This window comes from Leuciscus leuciscus, assembly GCF_965113295.1.
Source record: "Leuciscus leuciscus genome assembly, chromosome: 2".
Taxonomy (NCBI): Eukaryota; Metazoa; Chordata; class Actinopteri; order Cypriniformes; family Leuciscidae; genus Leuciscus; species Leuciscus leuciscus.
This window is the reverse complement of record NC_138726.1, coordinates 48,362,886-48,376,097: the sequence shown is the minus strand read 5'-3', so window position 1 is coordinate 48,376,097 and position 13,212 is coordinate 48,362,886. Positions and strand designations below refer to the sequence as shown.

The following is a 13,212-nucleotide window of genomic DNA, read 5'->3' as shown; positions in this document are numbered from 1 at the left end:
CTGGATATAGTTTTAAGTGCAATCTACAATTGATTTTAATTAAAAAACTTACAAACAACAACATTGCTGGTCATGCTGCATACTGTGACTCTGCCAATACTTTAAAACAAGTACACTTACAAATCAAACAGTTTCAGTAAGATTATGTCTTGTTAAACATTACAACCAACATTTACATATATCTTGCTTAGGCAGGCTGAACATATCCAGAAATTATGAATAATTAAATGCATCTGCATTTGGGCTGGTATTGACACAAATTCCATGATTCACAATAAATTGTGATTCTAATTTCCAGGTTTGAGATTCGATTAATTTTCAATCTCGATTCAATATCGCTTTGGATATAGGGTACAGTAGCCTACGTCATTTTTTCTCAAGAAATACTGTAAAACTATACAGGGATCCCTGTCAGTTGGTATTACTATAATATTGAAAGTTTTCCGTCTTTTGAAACACTGATTGCGCGATTACATGAGACATATATATTTCAGTAAGTTGTACTGTATCTTTTAACGTACCTACTGATGATCGGTTCATCCCTTCAGCAATCTGTCATGGCTCATTTAAGAGCACCAAACGGTATCTATTGTATGAATTTCGTAAAAAAAATTGACATAATTTGAAAGCTAAAACTTTGTTTCGTATGAAATTAACAAAACAAAGCTTATTGGATGGTAGGCGCGCTACAAATAGGGCTTAGTGAATGGATATCAAAATGAGAATGATTAAAATCGAGATATCAGTATTGTTAACCAAGCTATAATCTGCATAAAATACTGTGGTGGTTTATTCTCTTAATTTCATACCACAGTCTTCTCTCTTTTTTCCCACAATCATATTACAATATTTGCACAATAACCAAAAGTTCAGGCTTTCAGTCTGGCAAATCCCATAATAATCAACAGGGTGTTCAGTCAGGAGGGACTCAAACAGTTCTGCACATTAGACACATTTAAACATGTGTTTCTCAGTATACTGGGTAATGCAGCTGTATTAGCATTAGTTTTGCTTCTATTCTTAAAAATAACAATTTTAGCAGAAAAACTGCATCTACAAATAAATAAAGGACAGAAAGACATGCAGACTGAATCAGAAATTCTTCTGAAATTCATAAAAAATTCTTCCAGCATGACCAAAAAGTTGACATGTTATTGCTTTGTGAATTTTTCGACAAAGAAAAGAAACAATATCTACCTATTCTCCTAAAATAACGAATCTGGATCCAAAGAAACGTATGGTTTCAATCCAAAGTCTGGTTAGCTGTGAATGTTTGCTCTTGTTGTGACCAGGCAATGTTTTCTTCAAAGTCACATCACTGAGGTTGTATTTTAGGTAGTGTTTGTGGTTCTTCAGTTCTCTGTGTTTCTTCTGGTTGGTTTGCGCTCAATCCAGACTGATCTCTATGAATCTCCCATCACATTGCAGTGCATTTTTTAGCAGAAGACGGATCTGCATTTGCCTGCTGTCGCATGCTTTCTTTATGGGAGAAAAGAAAGTTATAAATGAAAGACAATGAAACTTCTAAAAATACTAATAAGTACTCTGTTACAAAACCCAGAGAATTTCTTCTCTGCCTACAATCTTCTAAGGCATAATCCTGGTCAAAATGGCATGTCAAACTTTGGTTGGTCCTAATATGTCTATATTTTCCTTTCCAAGTTGTCAGTTATTGGCCAATATAAGCTACAAAGTAAGGCAAATTTTGTTCAAAATCAAACATCCAACCCAACTGGAAACCTACTTTATAAATGCACTGTACTGACATAACTTTCATGTCAGTGTGGCAAGTATTCACTGAGTTTCAGTTCATTTTCTAAAGTGTTTCAGAATAGACCTCACTGAGAGAGACGACAGAATACCCATCTTGTTTGATTTTGTTATTTTGCAAAAAGCACAACATTATTGTGTGTACACAAATAAAAGTAGACACTTAACAGTTTCGGATGATGTATAAAACTTATCTGTATGACAAAAATCTACGGAGTTATTTGAGTCTCTTTTGCACTGATAAGAAAAAAGTGAGGTGGTTGCGACGGCCGACCCCAGGGGGTTCAAATCGAACTCTAGGATTGCCTTCCAAAAAGACATGCAATTGAGTCTGAAATAATGCACATATGATGCATTAGGGGGGTTTAGGAACAGAGCTTATACACATGAACTGTAATGATGAATTCACCTGCCAGGTCGATCCTTGAGATTCCGATCAGACCTTCGTACAAGCCCTTGATGGGGTTTTGTCCAGCCGTGATCACACCGTGCAGCCAGATGAGCAGCATTCTGTGCCCGTGCTCCTTGTGGCTCTTTGTACCTTTTAAAGTTCAGAGCTTGTCATCACTATGGCAGATATCTATCACATTGAACACATTTGGGCTGCCAGCTCTATGATCCTAGAACAATGCACTACATCTGGGAAAATGATGCAAATGAAAGGCTAGTTTAACTGTTTCAGTAATCCATTTAGTCTGAGTTGTAGTGGTGAGGAAGACTTCTGAGCAATATCTATCTAAGATTCCAGACCTCACATATTTAGAGACATTTAGAATTTTTGTGTATATTTTCAAATTAAACAATTTCAGGAAACCATTTGTATGCATTATCTGAGAATATGCACAATTTACCTTTGATTGTCACTTTCTTTTTAATCCTGTTATGCTGTGACATTTCTTTTTTTTTTTTTTATAATTTTTTGTAAAAAGAAAATATTAACATTTAAAAGTGTTGATTTTGAAATTAGTCTCTTATGCTCACCAAGGGTGCATTTTATTTATTTATAATTTACTCCAGTCTTCAGTGTCACATGATCCTTCAGAAATCATTCTAATATGCAGATTTGGTTCTCTAAAAACATTTCTTATTATTATCAACGTTGAAAACATTTGTGCTGCTTAATATTTTTGTAGAAACCCTGATACTTTTTTCATGATGATTTGATGATACTTTATTTGAAATCGAAATATTTTGTAAAATTTTAAATGTCTTTAAATGTCACTATTTATCAATTTAAAGCACCCGTGCTGAATAAAAGCTTTAATTTATATATCGGCAGCAGATCACAGCATTAGATGGTGTACCTGTCCACTGGTGCTCTATGGCTCGAATATGTGCTTCAGAGAACTTCCAGTGCCGAGCCAGTGTTTTCCACTCGCCTGGTTTGAGATACTTGGAGGAAAGTTTCCATAGGACGGATCGGATATGTTGTGTCTCCTGTTGATGGTCTTGCTTAAAGGTGAGACTCGTTCCCACCAGAGAGTCAGAGTCACTTGTCACATTTTCCTGGAGGGCAAATTAACACATTAAAAATAACACACAATCTTTAATTATGATAGATAACAATTAAATAAGACTAATTGAAGCTTAATGTACATTAAACATACCTTTTCCCATTTGTAAAATCTATCAGCTTTGATAATCATGTCAACAACATTCACATGGTTGCCTCGTGCTGCAACATCAAGTGATGTCTTCCCCTGCTGTAATATTTGAAGCAAACATCTTTTGTTTAATTGTTTGATCAGAATTGTTTGATATGAAAATATATCGTCCACACCCATGTATGTTAACAGGAAATTGCACCTTGTCGAGTAGATTGAGGTTGACTCCAGATATCAGGATCATCTCAGCGATGTTTAGCCATCCGTGTTCTGCTGCTATGTGCAAAGCAGTTTGAAGCCGCTGTAAGGAACAATTGTTCAGCCATTTTCAAAATCTCTGAAATCATCACCGTTTGCATTTGTAAATGTGAAATGAACCACACTCACATTGTCAAAGATGTCCAGGTCGCATCCCGCATTGATAAGATCCTTCACTATTCCTGTGGAGTTGTTGAGTACTGCCAGGTGTAGAGCTGAAGTATGTTGCTGGCAAGGAATATGGTATAGAATAATGAAGTACAATGGGTAGTAAAAGCAGAATCTTAGGGTGTTTTGACACTGGCAGTTTAGTTTGAAACAGAGCACGGTTTGCATGAAAAACTGGTAATGTGAAAGCTGTCATGCGGACCCGGGTGTGCACAGGGGTACCGAACCCGAGACTACCTGAAGGAGGTGGTCTGAGTTCGGTTGCACTCGGTTCGTTTGAACTGTGGCGCAATTCACATGAATGTGAAAGCAACTCAGGTGCGCACTTGTTCAGCAAGAAAAGTAACCTGCACATACGTAAATTTTTTTTAATAAATTGTAGTCTTGTGATAACTTATTTCTGACGTTTTAGCACCTGATTCACTTATTATGTTAATCAGATAAATTAGCAAATACACCCACACAATTAGTGCTGACCACAATTTCCACGGCACAATTCCTCATCGTGATCATGTCACTTTTTTGTCGTTGTATTTTTTCCCTAAGATGGGAGTGTCTACTGTCTGGATGTGGGCATTATGGAATGTGCTCTGGATGAGCACATATATATGCTGTATATTATATACTTTTATAATTATGTATATAAAGGGAAGGCATTTATTAATGTGATTTTTATGATTTATTCTTTTTAAGTCAGCAGTACTTGAATCATCAACTGTTATTTTACACAGAATGTTGGCAAGAAGATCTGAATCCATAATAAAGGTTCATAATGCATTTTACTTAACCCAAAGTGACTTAGACTTGCATTGCATTCAAGGAATAAATTTTGTCAGTTCATGCATTCCCTAAGAATCAAACACATGGCTTCAGCATTTTGAGCACCATGCCTATGTTATGCAAGTGTTTAATTAACCATAATGAATTTGGCACTCAAACATTCTCTCCTGCTCTACAGTAAATGTTATACTTCTTGAAAAGCAGGATGTGGTGTTCGAATGTCAACTGAAGTTTTTTAGTACTCACAGTGTCTACTGAATCCAGACTGATCCCAGCCTGGACCAGCAGTCTGACCTCTCTACCCGAGCCATGCTGGGCCACCAGATGAAGAGCCGTTCTGTTGCTCTATAAGAAGAAGCACATTAGCATTACCATTAATTTGCTGTACTGATAACACATTGAAAACCTCATTCGTTATGATGAAGACTGCTGATAATATAAAACATTGTTACTCACATGAGTAAGTTCATTGACATTACAGCCAGCCTCCAGCAACAGTCTGATACACTCATAATGACCCCCTTCAGATGCCAAATGTAAAGCAGTCATGCCGTCCTGATAAAAGATGACAATGTGAAGCAAATAAACGACACTAAACCAAAAAATATCTTACAATTGGAGTGAGCCTTACAATGTTTCTTTCATCAATGTTCTCCCCGGTCTCCATAATCTTCTGTAGGACGTCGCTGTGGCCTTGCTTAGCTGCCAAATGCAGTGCAGTGTTCTCCTCCTGCAGTTAATGAACATATGACAATGCACACGTCTTTGACCTCATATCAACACCACAGTGCCACACCACTGAAGTCTACAGTTTTTACTTGGGTCACTTTAGCAAGTTTGCCAGGCTTTGGTCTACTTTGGCATTTTGCATCTAAACTCAGCAAAAAAGAAATGTCTTTTATTTCCAGCAAATGTCCCCAGCAAGTAATTTTGCATTTAAAAGACGTCTAATAGCCGTCCAAACACAGCCCAGACGTCTAGGCTAAAACAAGGCAAAATTTGGGCTGTCAGTGAAAATGTAATAGACGTCTAAACCATAGCCCAAGAATAGACTAGTCATCAATTAGATAAAGAAATAAAATGAGTGAAGAAATGGAACCAAACCCCTTGTTATTAATTTACTTTGCTTACATGATGGAATATAATACATTTCGCAAGTTATTTTGGCAAAAACAACATGTAACCAAATTCATAGCCAAACTATATCTGGTCTATAGTTAACCTAGACGGTGAAATGACGGCTATTGCTTGATGGGATCTTAACATGTAAATATTTGTGTGACTATGAACATAGATTCAACAACAGAGGCATAAACTGAACAAATTTCACAGACATTGAAATGGAATAATTAGTCCCTGAACAAAGAGGGGGTCAATATCAAAAGTAGCAGCCAGTATCTGGTGTGGCACCAGCTGGTTTAAGTGCAAAAGTGCATCTCATCCTAATGGACTGAGCCAGATTTGCCAGTTCTTGCTGTGATGTTACTCCACTCTTCCACCAAGGCACTTTGCAAGTTTATGGACATTGTAGTTTATTGCTTTGGCCACATCTGCAGCCCTCATGCTTCCCTGCATCAGGATTATGCAACACCAATAATGCACTGTCAGTTCCACCCAACAACCCGAAGCAAAATGCCGTCGCATACAGGTAAGAAAGCCGATGCCATAGTGTTTCATTTTTACCATAATGCTGTTTAGAGTAGACAAAGTACGATACAATTTTCAGTGATAAACCTACTCTTACAATAGCTCATTTGTTAATAATCCTGTGTCAATGTTTATGTCCGTGGGCGAGGATATAACGATGCAGAAGTACTCTGAACCAACATGAATGCGAATATTTAATTCAAGATTTTAAAGTACAACATAATTCGAGAATTTATTCTGATTCAAGGCGAATCAGAATGCCAAATCCTGACTGGACGAGAGGAGGAGCTGGGGATGGAGGAGGGTAATTAGCTCCTGAGAAACGCGATAGCTGCTGATAATACTGAAGGAGCTTATATATGTATACGGTGATAGGCGTTGTATTCCTATAGGTAGATGTGGATCAGCTGAGAGTCAGCTGATGCGAGCTTGACTAACGTGACCTGCCAGAACTAACGCTACGCTTGATGAATGACGTGTTTTTCGCCATCTGGTGGACTTTTGCTGTCAAATAAACGTGAATTTCTTGGCCCCGGTAACACAGAGAAAGAGTAAACATTGTTAATTTACATATACTACCAACATATCAATACAAAGCGAGTTAAAAATCGGTGAAGTTACACTTACAGGACTGTTCCACCAGTGCATGTGCAATAATTGTTAATGGTGCATTGAAGAAGCATGAAAAACATTGTTTCAACCCTTTACAGTAAAGATCTGTAGAGCTTATTTGGATTTGATTTAATTATCTTTAAAATACAGTAACCTGTAAAAGGGACATTTCTTTTTTTGCTGAGTTTAGTAGTAGAGAAAATCTAATTAGCACACACTGAGGGGCGTCTGTGCATCTGTGACTCTTACTGTCCCTCACCTTGTCCTTGAGATCATGAGCACAGCCCATACCAATGAGAAACTCCACCACCTCCAGGTGTCCATGCTCCGCGGCTAAATGAAACGCCGTCTTACCTGACTGACACAACAGATGGAGACACTTTAGAAAGGACATAATGCACTACTTTCCTTAAATGTTTTACAGCTGTTAACATTACATTTCAATGGGTAATAAAAACGTTGACAGAAAGCACAATGAAACTTCACCAGAATATTGATCATGTGATATTGGTATTATTTAATTTTCATCATAATCTCATCATAAACTTGTGTGTAATGAATAGTATAATTCAGAACAACTGGAAACACTCAAATCTATTTTTAAAGACAACATGACATCACAATTGACATTCATAATAAATGTCCCACAATCCATATTGACTGTGCATGATTCATTTATTTTCCTCATCTCTGAATTGAGCAACAAAAGCCGTAGAAACAAAATCCACACATAATGGATAAAATGTTGTCATGTCATACTATTTATGAATTACATTAAACAAAAAAGAAGTCTTTGACCTTTTTGATGCTTGAAAGTTCCTGTTTACTGTCTGCTTTTTAAGTCAACAAAACTCTTCCTTGAGTCAATTCCTCAAAGTCATTCCTTGAAAATGTTTAACTGATATTTGCATGAACATTGTGCAGTCATCAAGGTCGTTATCACTCTCAAACGAAACACAGCTCTCTTCTACTTTCGGGACTTGAATCGATTCATAAAACTGAGCCTCGAAAGACTTTTAGCACTTACAACATAGATCAGAGAACGCTGCAAATCTTTGTTTTACAGGGTCTGCAAAAGCAGTATGTTAGAAGAAAAACCCAACATTTGTGCAAAACTGATCAAAATGTTATGTGATCAAAATATGACAAACTGTGTCAACTCTTTCCACATCCACAAAAATTCCCTAGTGTAAAAGCAACTGAAAGTTACCATGAAATAGAAGCTGCAATAGTCTTGTCTTCCCCATATTCCCTATAGGGAATCCCAATAGTCTTTTCTTCAATATATTCTACCGTATATACTAAGAGAACTGTCTCTGGAATGAGAAAAATGTAGGGCGGGACTTGATTTAGTCTTTCGGAAATTGATTGGATTGTTGGAAGTTGGGTGTTGATGACTAAATGGCGGCAGATCTGGATGCCAGTTTGCAGTCAGTTGTGGAGGATATTTAGTCCCACTCCCACCATCCGCCAAAACATACGTCATGAACAGGGGTGCCTTAAGATAACCCGAGGCCCCTGTAATTATTTTAGCGTCTTGTCAATAATTTATTATGTCAATAATTTATTGCGTTGATACACAGGTTAACATTTACAACACTGTGTGCATGCTGCATAAAAACATGGGTCAAACATAGATGAATATGTAAATTCACTCTCTGCCAGTAAGTGGCGCTATAGAACAGCAGGATTATAGCAGTATTCACTTACACTGGCAACCCCCTGTAAACAAACCAGCGCTGTGCTGATAAACACTATGTTATTAGGCATTATACGGAGGTAAGATGAAAAGAAAATGCATCGAAACTTTCCTGGTCGAAATGTGACGAGTTTACAGGTGTGATATAAACACAATAAATTACACATGAAGTAGTCATAATTTATCAGCACTACATTAAGCAATTTCTTAGCATAAATGTAGGCTATTTGGTGATTGCAAACGGCTCTGAAAGTGTGAGTATGTAGAACACCCAACAGCACCGTGTGTTACGTAAGTATATAAGAATAAGATCTCTGTAATAAAAGACATTACACTTTAAGATCATGTGTATTGTGAGAAAAAAAATAATAGATTCTTACCTTGTCGACTTTATTAAGCTGCACGTTTTCCAGATCTTCCATGATATACTCCAGAATACTGATGTGACCCCTCTGGGCAGCACAGCGCAAAAGATTCAAGCCATTCTGAGGACAAAAGAAATGTGACAGTTCAGTCACTGAGATGCATTGAAATTGATGTTGAAGTCTGTATCTAGGGCAGTACACAATACAATCCCATTTTTATGGTGAGTGAGCAGAGCACATTGAGTGAGAAGCTTCCACTGTCTTCATATAAGATATCTGAAACTTGTCAAGGATTTACTTACTTTGTTTTCAGAGGTGAGCTTTGCCCCGGTTGAGACAAGGATCTTTAGGATTGACAGGTGACCAAACCACGCGGCCAAGAGCAGAGCATTCATACCAAACTGGAAAACAAGTAAGAATTTCTATACAGTCACATGACTTTTGAAGAACGATATTAGCCTAATACAGGGTTGTGTTATAATTGTAACTTAAAACTAAAACCATAAAAAACATGTCCATTACTTGAAATAAAAATAACATTAACTAAAATAAAACTAAAATAACTTATTTTAGTTTAGTTTAACTTGAAATATTAAAACAACTAAACTAAAATTGAATAAAAACTATAAAGACATATTTAAAAAAATTACACATTTGAAAAAAACAACAAATTAACTAAAACTTTAAAAAAGCAGAAAATATCTAATTCGAAATATTAACAAAAACTATAAAAATGAACAAAAGCTAAAATAACACTAGCCTAAATGGAATCGATATCTGAGAAACACTGTTGATATTTGAAATCAACCCAAAACAAACACACTCCTCCCTTCATTGCTCCGCCCCCAAAATGCATGAACATTTGATGCAAGAGTGAATGTCTCTTTATCATAACAGAAGCGAAGCGAAATAAAGCTTTGCAAAAATAAAGTGAAGATGATGAACGAACGACAAGGAAAAACAAAAATAAATTAAGCATACTGTACACAAGAGTATACACAAGCAAGAGTTCGTCATTAGTCGCCAACAGCACACGCTCAAAACCAATGTTACTCACGTATGGAGCAGAAACAATGCAACCTCTGCATCTGATTTCAGGCCATCCCGCTTCAGTCTCTCCAGCGCTGGAAAGCTTTTCTAACATTAATGAGGGTCCTAAAGCTTTTGCCTGATCATAACCCTTCTTTTTCCAGTGGAATTCCTCTGACCTTTTCTCTTTTGTAATGTCTCTCAGACATCTCTCTTTCTACAGTCTTTCTTCAGTTCAAATCTCCCTCTTGCTCACTCTCTCTCCTCCCCCATCATGAGTGGACACGCCCCCTTATTGCTGATTGGCAACAAGTGTGTTGTTGTGCTCGGTCCGATCCACTTTCAACAGCGTTTCTCAGTAATCGCTTACAGTACCTTGTAATTATTTGATGTTAATCCCATTCAGATAAAGTTTACCAGCGTTTTATGAACAGCACTGCGTGTGTTGAATATGGATATGAAATTACACTAAAATGCTTTGACAGACTGTAACTGGCCAGTTGATGTGACATGCTATAATTGATCTAATTTATTTTGATCACTTTTCAGATCATTTTAATTCTCTGTGTAATTTTATAGAATAATATAATTATTCTGCAAACAATTTTTATGATCTCCTAGGTCCTAGGACATGGACAATTTTTACTATAAAAAATAATTGTCCCACAGGAGGACTATTGATGTGTACATAAAATAAAAGTTATATAAAAACATTGATCAGTTACAGTATTTAAACACTTTCTATATGCTTTCACTTTACATTGTACATACATTATAATCTAAAAATTAAATGTCTTTTTATGAAATAAAAAAATCCCCATCACTCACTAAACTACTCAATTATCTAAAAATGTTTTGCCTTGCACTTCAGGGTAACTCTTTGTCTCTTCAACTATTGTTGATGGTGTAACAAGCACATAGCCTCCAGTAATATACAGGCCACATGGTGAATGAACAGCATCCCATTAAAGATTTACCAGGTGGAGCAGTATTTCTCTCATTTGTGCTCATATAGTAAATAAACATGAAACTTTATAAAATATTCAGCTTAAAATGTGACTAAATTTGAACATGTTCCCTGTTACAGTTTGCCAGCGTACAGAATGCATTTGACACGTACGCTGTCCATATCATCCACATCCATGTCGTGGTCTAGCAGTAGACGCAGGGCCTGTTCACTGCCAGCTCCAGCTGCCCAGTGCAGGGCCTTACGGTCCATCTGTAAAATGAAAATCACATATTAAATGAAACAGTCACAATGACTCACGAGCCATGCTTTGCCATGGTTTAAGATGGTAAATAATACTGTTGTCTGGGGTAAAATAAGGGTCATATCCTGTGCTGAGGAACACAACATGTGTGTTTCCGACACTCTGGTGTATAACTGGGAAAAACAAAACATTCCAGGCAGAGAAATTGGCATGGTGTAAGGCAACATAACTTCCTCTGACAGCTTCCTGTACAGTTTGTTCAGGGTGCTTTGCTGTGTCACCATGTTCAGAAGTGCACACATCATAGTTTATTTAGCATTTGTATGAAGGTATTATTTCAAACTTTTTTTGTGTGTGTGACAAATTTGGCCATATCCTGGGACATTTATAAACATCTTTTACTAGAAGTTAAATGTTTAATATAATAATGTACATAACCAACTGTGCATGTGTCAGTCCTCAACCGGTTCCTGTAGATTTGCAATGTTCACGTATGTTTCTGTTGGTTCAGTGTTGGCTATATCTCACCTTATTTTTGACTTTGATGTCCACCCCTCTTCTTATCAGCTCCTGCATTTTGACAGTGTCATTCCTCTTCGCAGCATCATGAAACTCCTTCTCTGAGCAAAGCACTAGATAGACATGAAAGTGAAAGGTGACAGGAGTTATATATGGTGTATACAGGTACAGTTCAAACATCAGCAGTATACATGATGTTCACATGCATCAACAAAATTCATATAAATCATGTTTCTGTTATTTTTCCATATATTATCTCTTTCTAGATTATAAATTACATTACTGTAAATTTTAAACATAATTGTAGAGATATGTGCTTGCTTATTGAATCACTCAACTATAGAGACAACTCAAGCAGGGAGTGGCATCATTGTAAAGGTTTTAAAAATATATGGTCACAAAATATTTATATTACATTTGAATACTATTAAAAAATAATCAGGAGAGCTGGTTGTACTTGGCAGATCGCCTAGCCATACAAAACGAGTCTCTTTTGTCTATTAGGCTATAGTAACATTTTTTAATAGTAACTATTTAGTAGGCACAGTTGGTTTTATAAGCCACCTCCTCATACATTGAGATGATACATTTGTTGCCATTAAATTGCCTATATTTCTCTTACTTGCCCCAGTTTCTGTCCGTACCGCACTACAACACTGTCACTATTTCACTTCACTGTTTTAACACTCACATATATCGTCTTCGGACACCAGTCCGTCTTCCATCGTCATCGATTGATGGTGTGTTATGTCTCCGATGTGCGCATCTTCTGATAAATGTCTACATTTTCATCTTTTGATGTGATGTTCGGCGGTTTCTGAATCCTCACCCAGCCGAGCTCAAGCCTGCCGCTTTGGGACATGACGAATCCTGCTGAAGCGAACGAAGGCTCATGAATATTAAACACGCCATGCTGACGTTTCTTCGCGTCCCTCCAATGGCGAAGCCTGTAATTCTCCTAAATATTAATTACACTGGGCAAAAGTTATGTCCAATGGCGAATTGTTAGTTAATGAATATTAAGTAGGTCGTGTAGACGTTGCTTTGACGTACGTTTCAAATACCAAATGTTGGTTATGTTTTTTAATACATTCGTTGCCACTTTATAGACAATAATATATATTTTGTTTTTACTATGTTAAGCATATGTGCATAAAAGGAAAGTAGCCAATAGTAACCTATGGTTTCCTGATTTGCTTGCTTGGTAAATACTCCAAGAAAAAAAGGTACAAAAGCTGTCACTGGGACAGTAGCCTACCCTTCAAAATGGTTCTAATATGTACCATTTAGATACTAATATGTACACTTTTGGTACCAATTTGTACCTTTGAGGGACTAATATGCACTCTTTGGGTAAAAAGGTGTACCTTTTGAAAAGGTACCACCACAGTGACAGCTTTTGTACCTTTTTTTCTGAGAGTGAATAAAATAATATTGTAAGGACAAATACATTTGATTTCAAATACATTATGAGATATGAATCTACAAATGCTGTGCTACACCATTTTATAGGCTACTCTTTCTGAGTTTATTTGCTCATGGTATTATTC

General features: G+C 36.7%; 1 protein-coding gene across 2 annotated transcripts; it reads right to left on the bottom strand.

The window, feature by feature from the left end:
• Positions 1-10: 10 nt before the first annotated feature.
• Positions 11-12,598, bottom strand: ankdd1a (ankyrin repeat and death domain containing 1A). Of its 2 annotated transcripts, none has more exons than XM_082154677.1 (15): positions 12,354-12,598; positions 11,672-11,775; positions 11,053-11,151; positions 9,206-9,304; positions 8,919-9,023; positions 7,099-7,197; positions 5,212-5,310; positions 5,037-5,135; positions 4,827-4,925; positions 3,762-3,860; positions 3,577-3,675; positions 3,378-3,473; positions 3,075-3,276; positions 2,180-2,311; positions 11-1,475 (listed from the first exon to the last, which is right to left on the bottom strand). In XM_082154677.1, the coding sequence occupies exons 1-15, from the start codon at positions 12,391-12,393 to the stop codon at positions 1,387-1,389; spliced, it is 1,560 nt and encodes a 519-aa protein (XP_082010803.1). In that variant the 5' UTR covers positions 12,394-12,598; the 3' UTR covers positions 11-1,386. The 2 variants fall into 2 exon arrangements, with proteins under 2 accessions (XP_082010803.1, XP_082010804.1); XM_082154678.1 differs by having other exon boundaries at positions 11-1,479; positions 12,354-12,586.
• Positions 12,599-13,212: the final 614 nt, after the last annotated feature.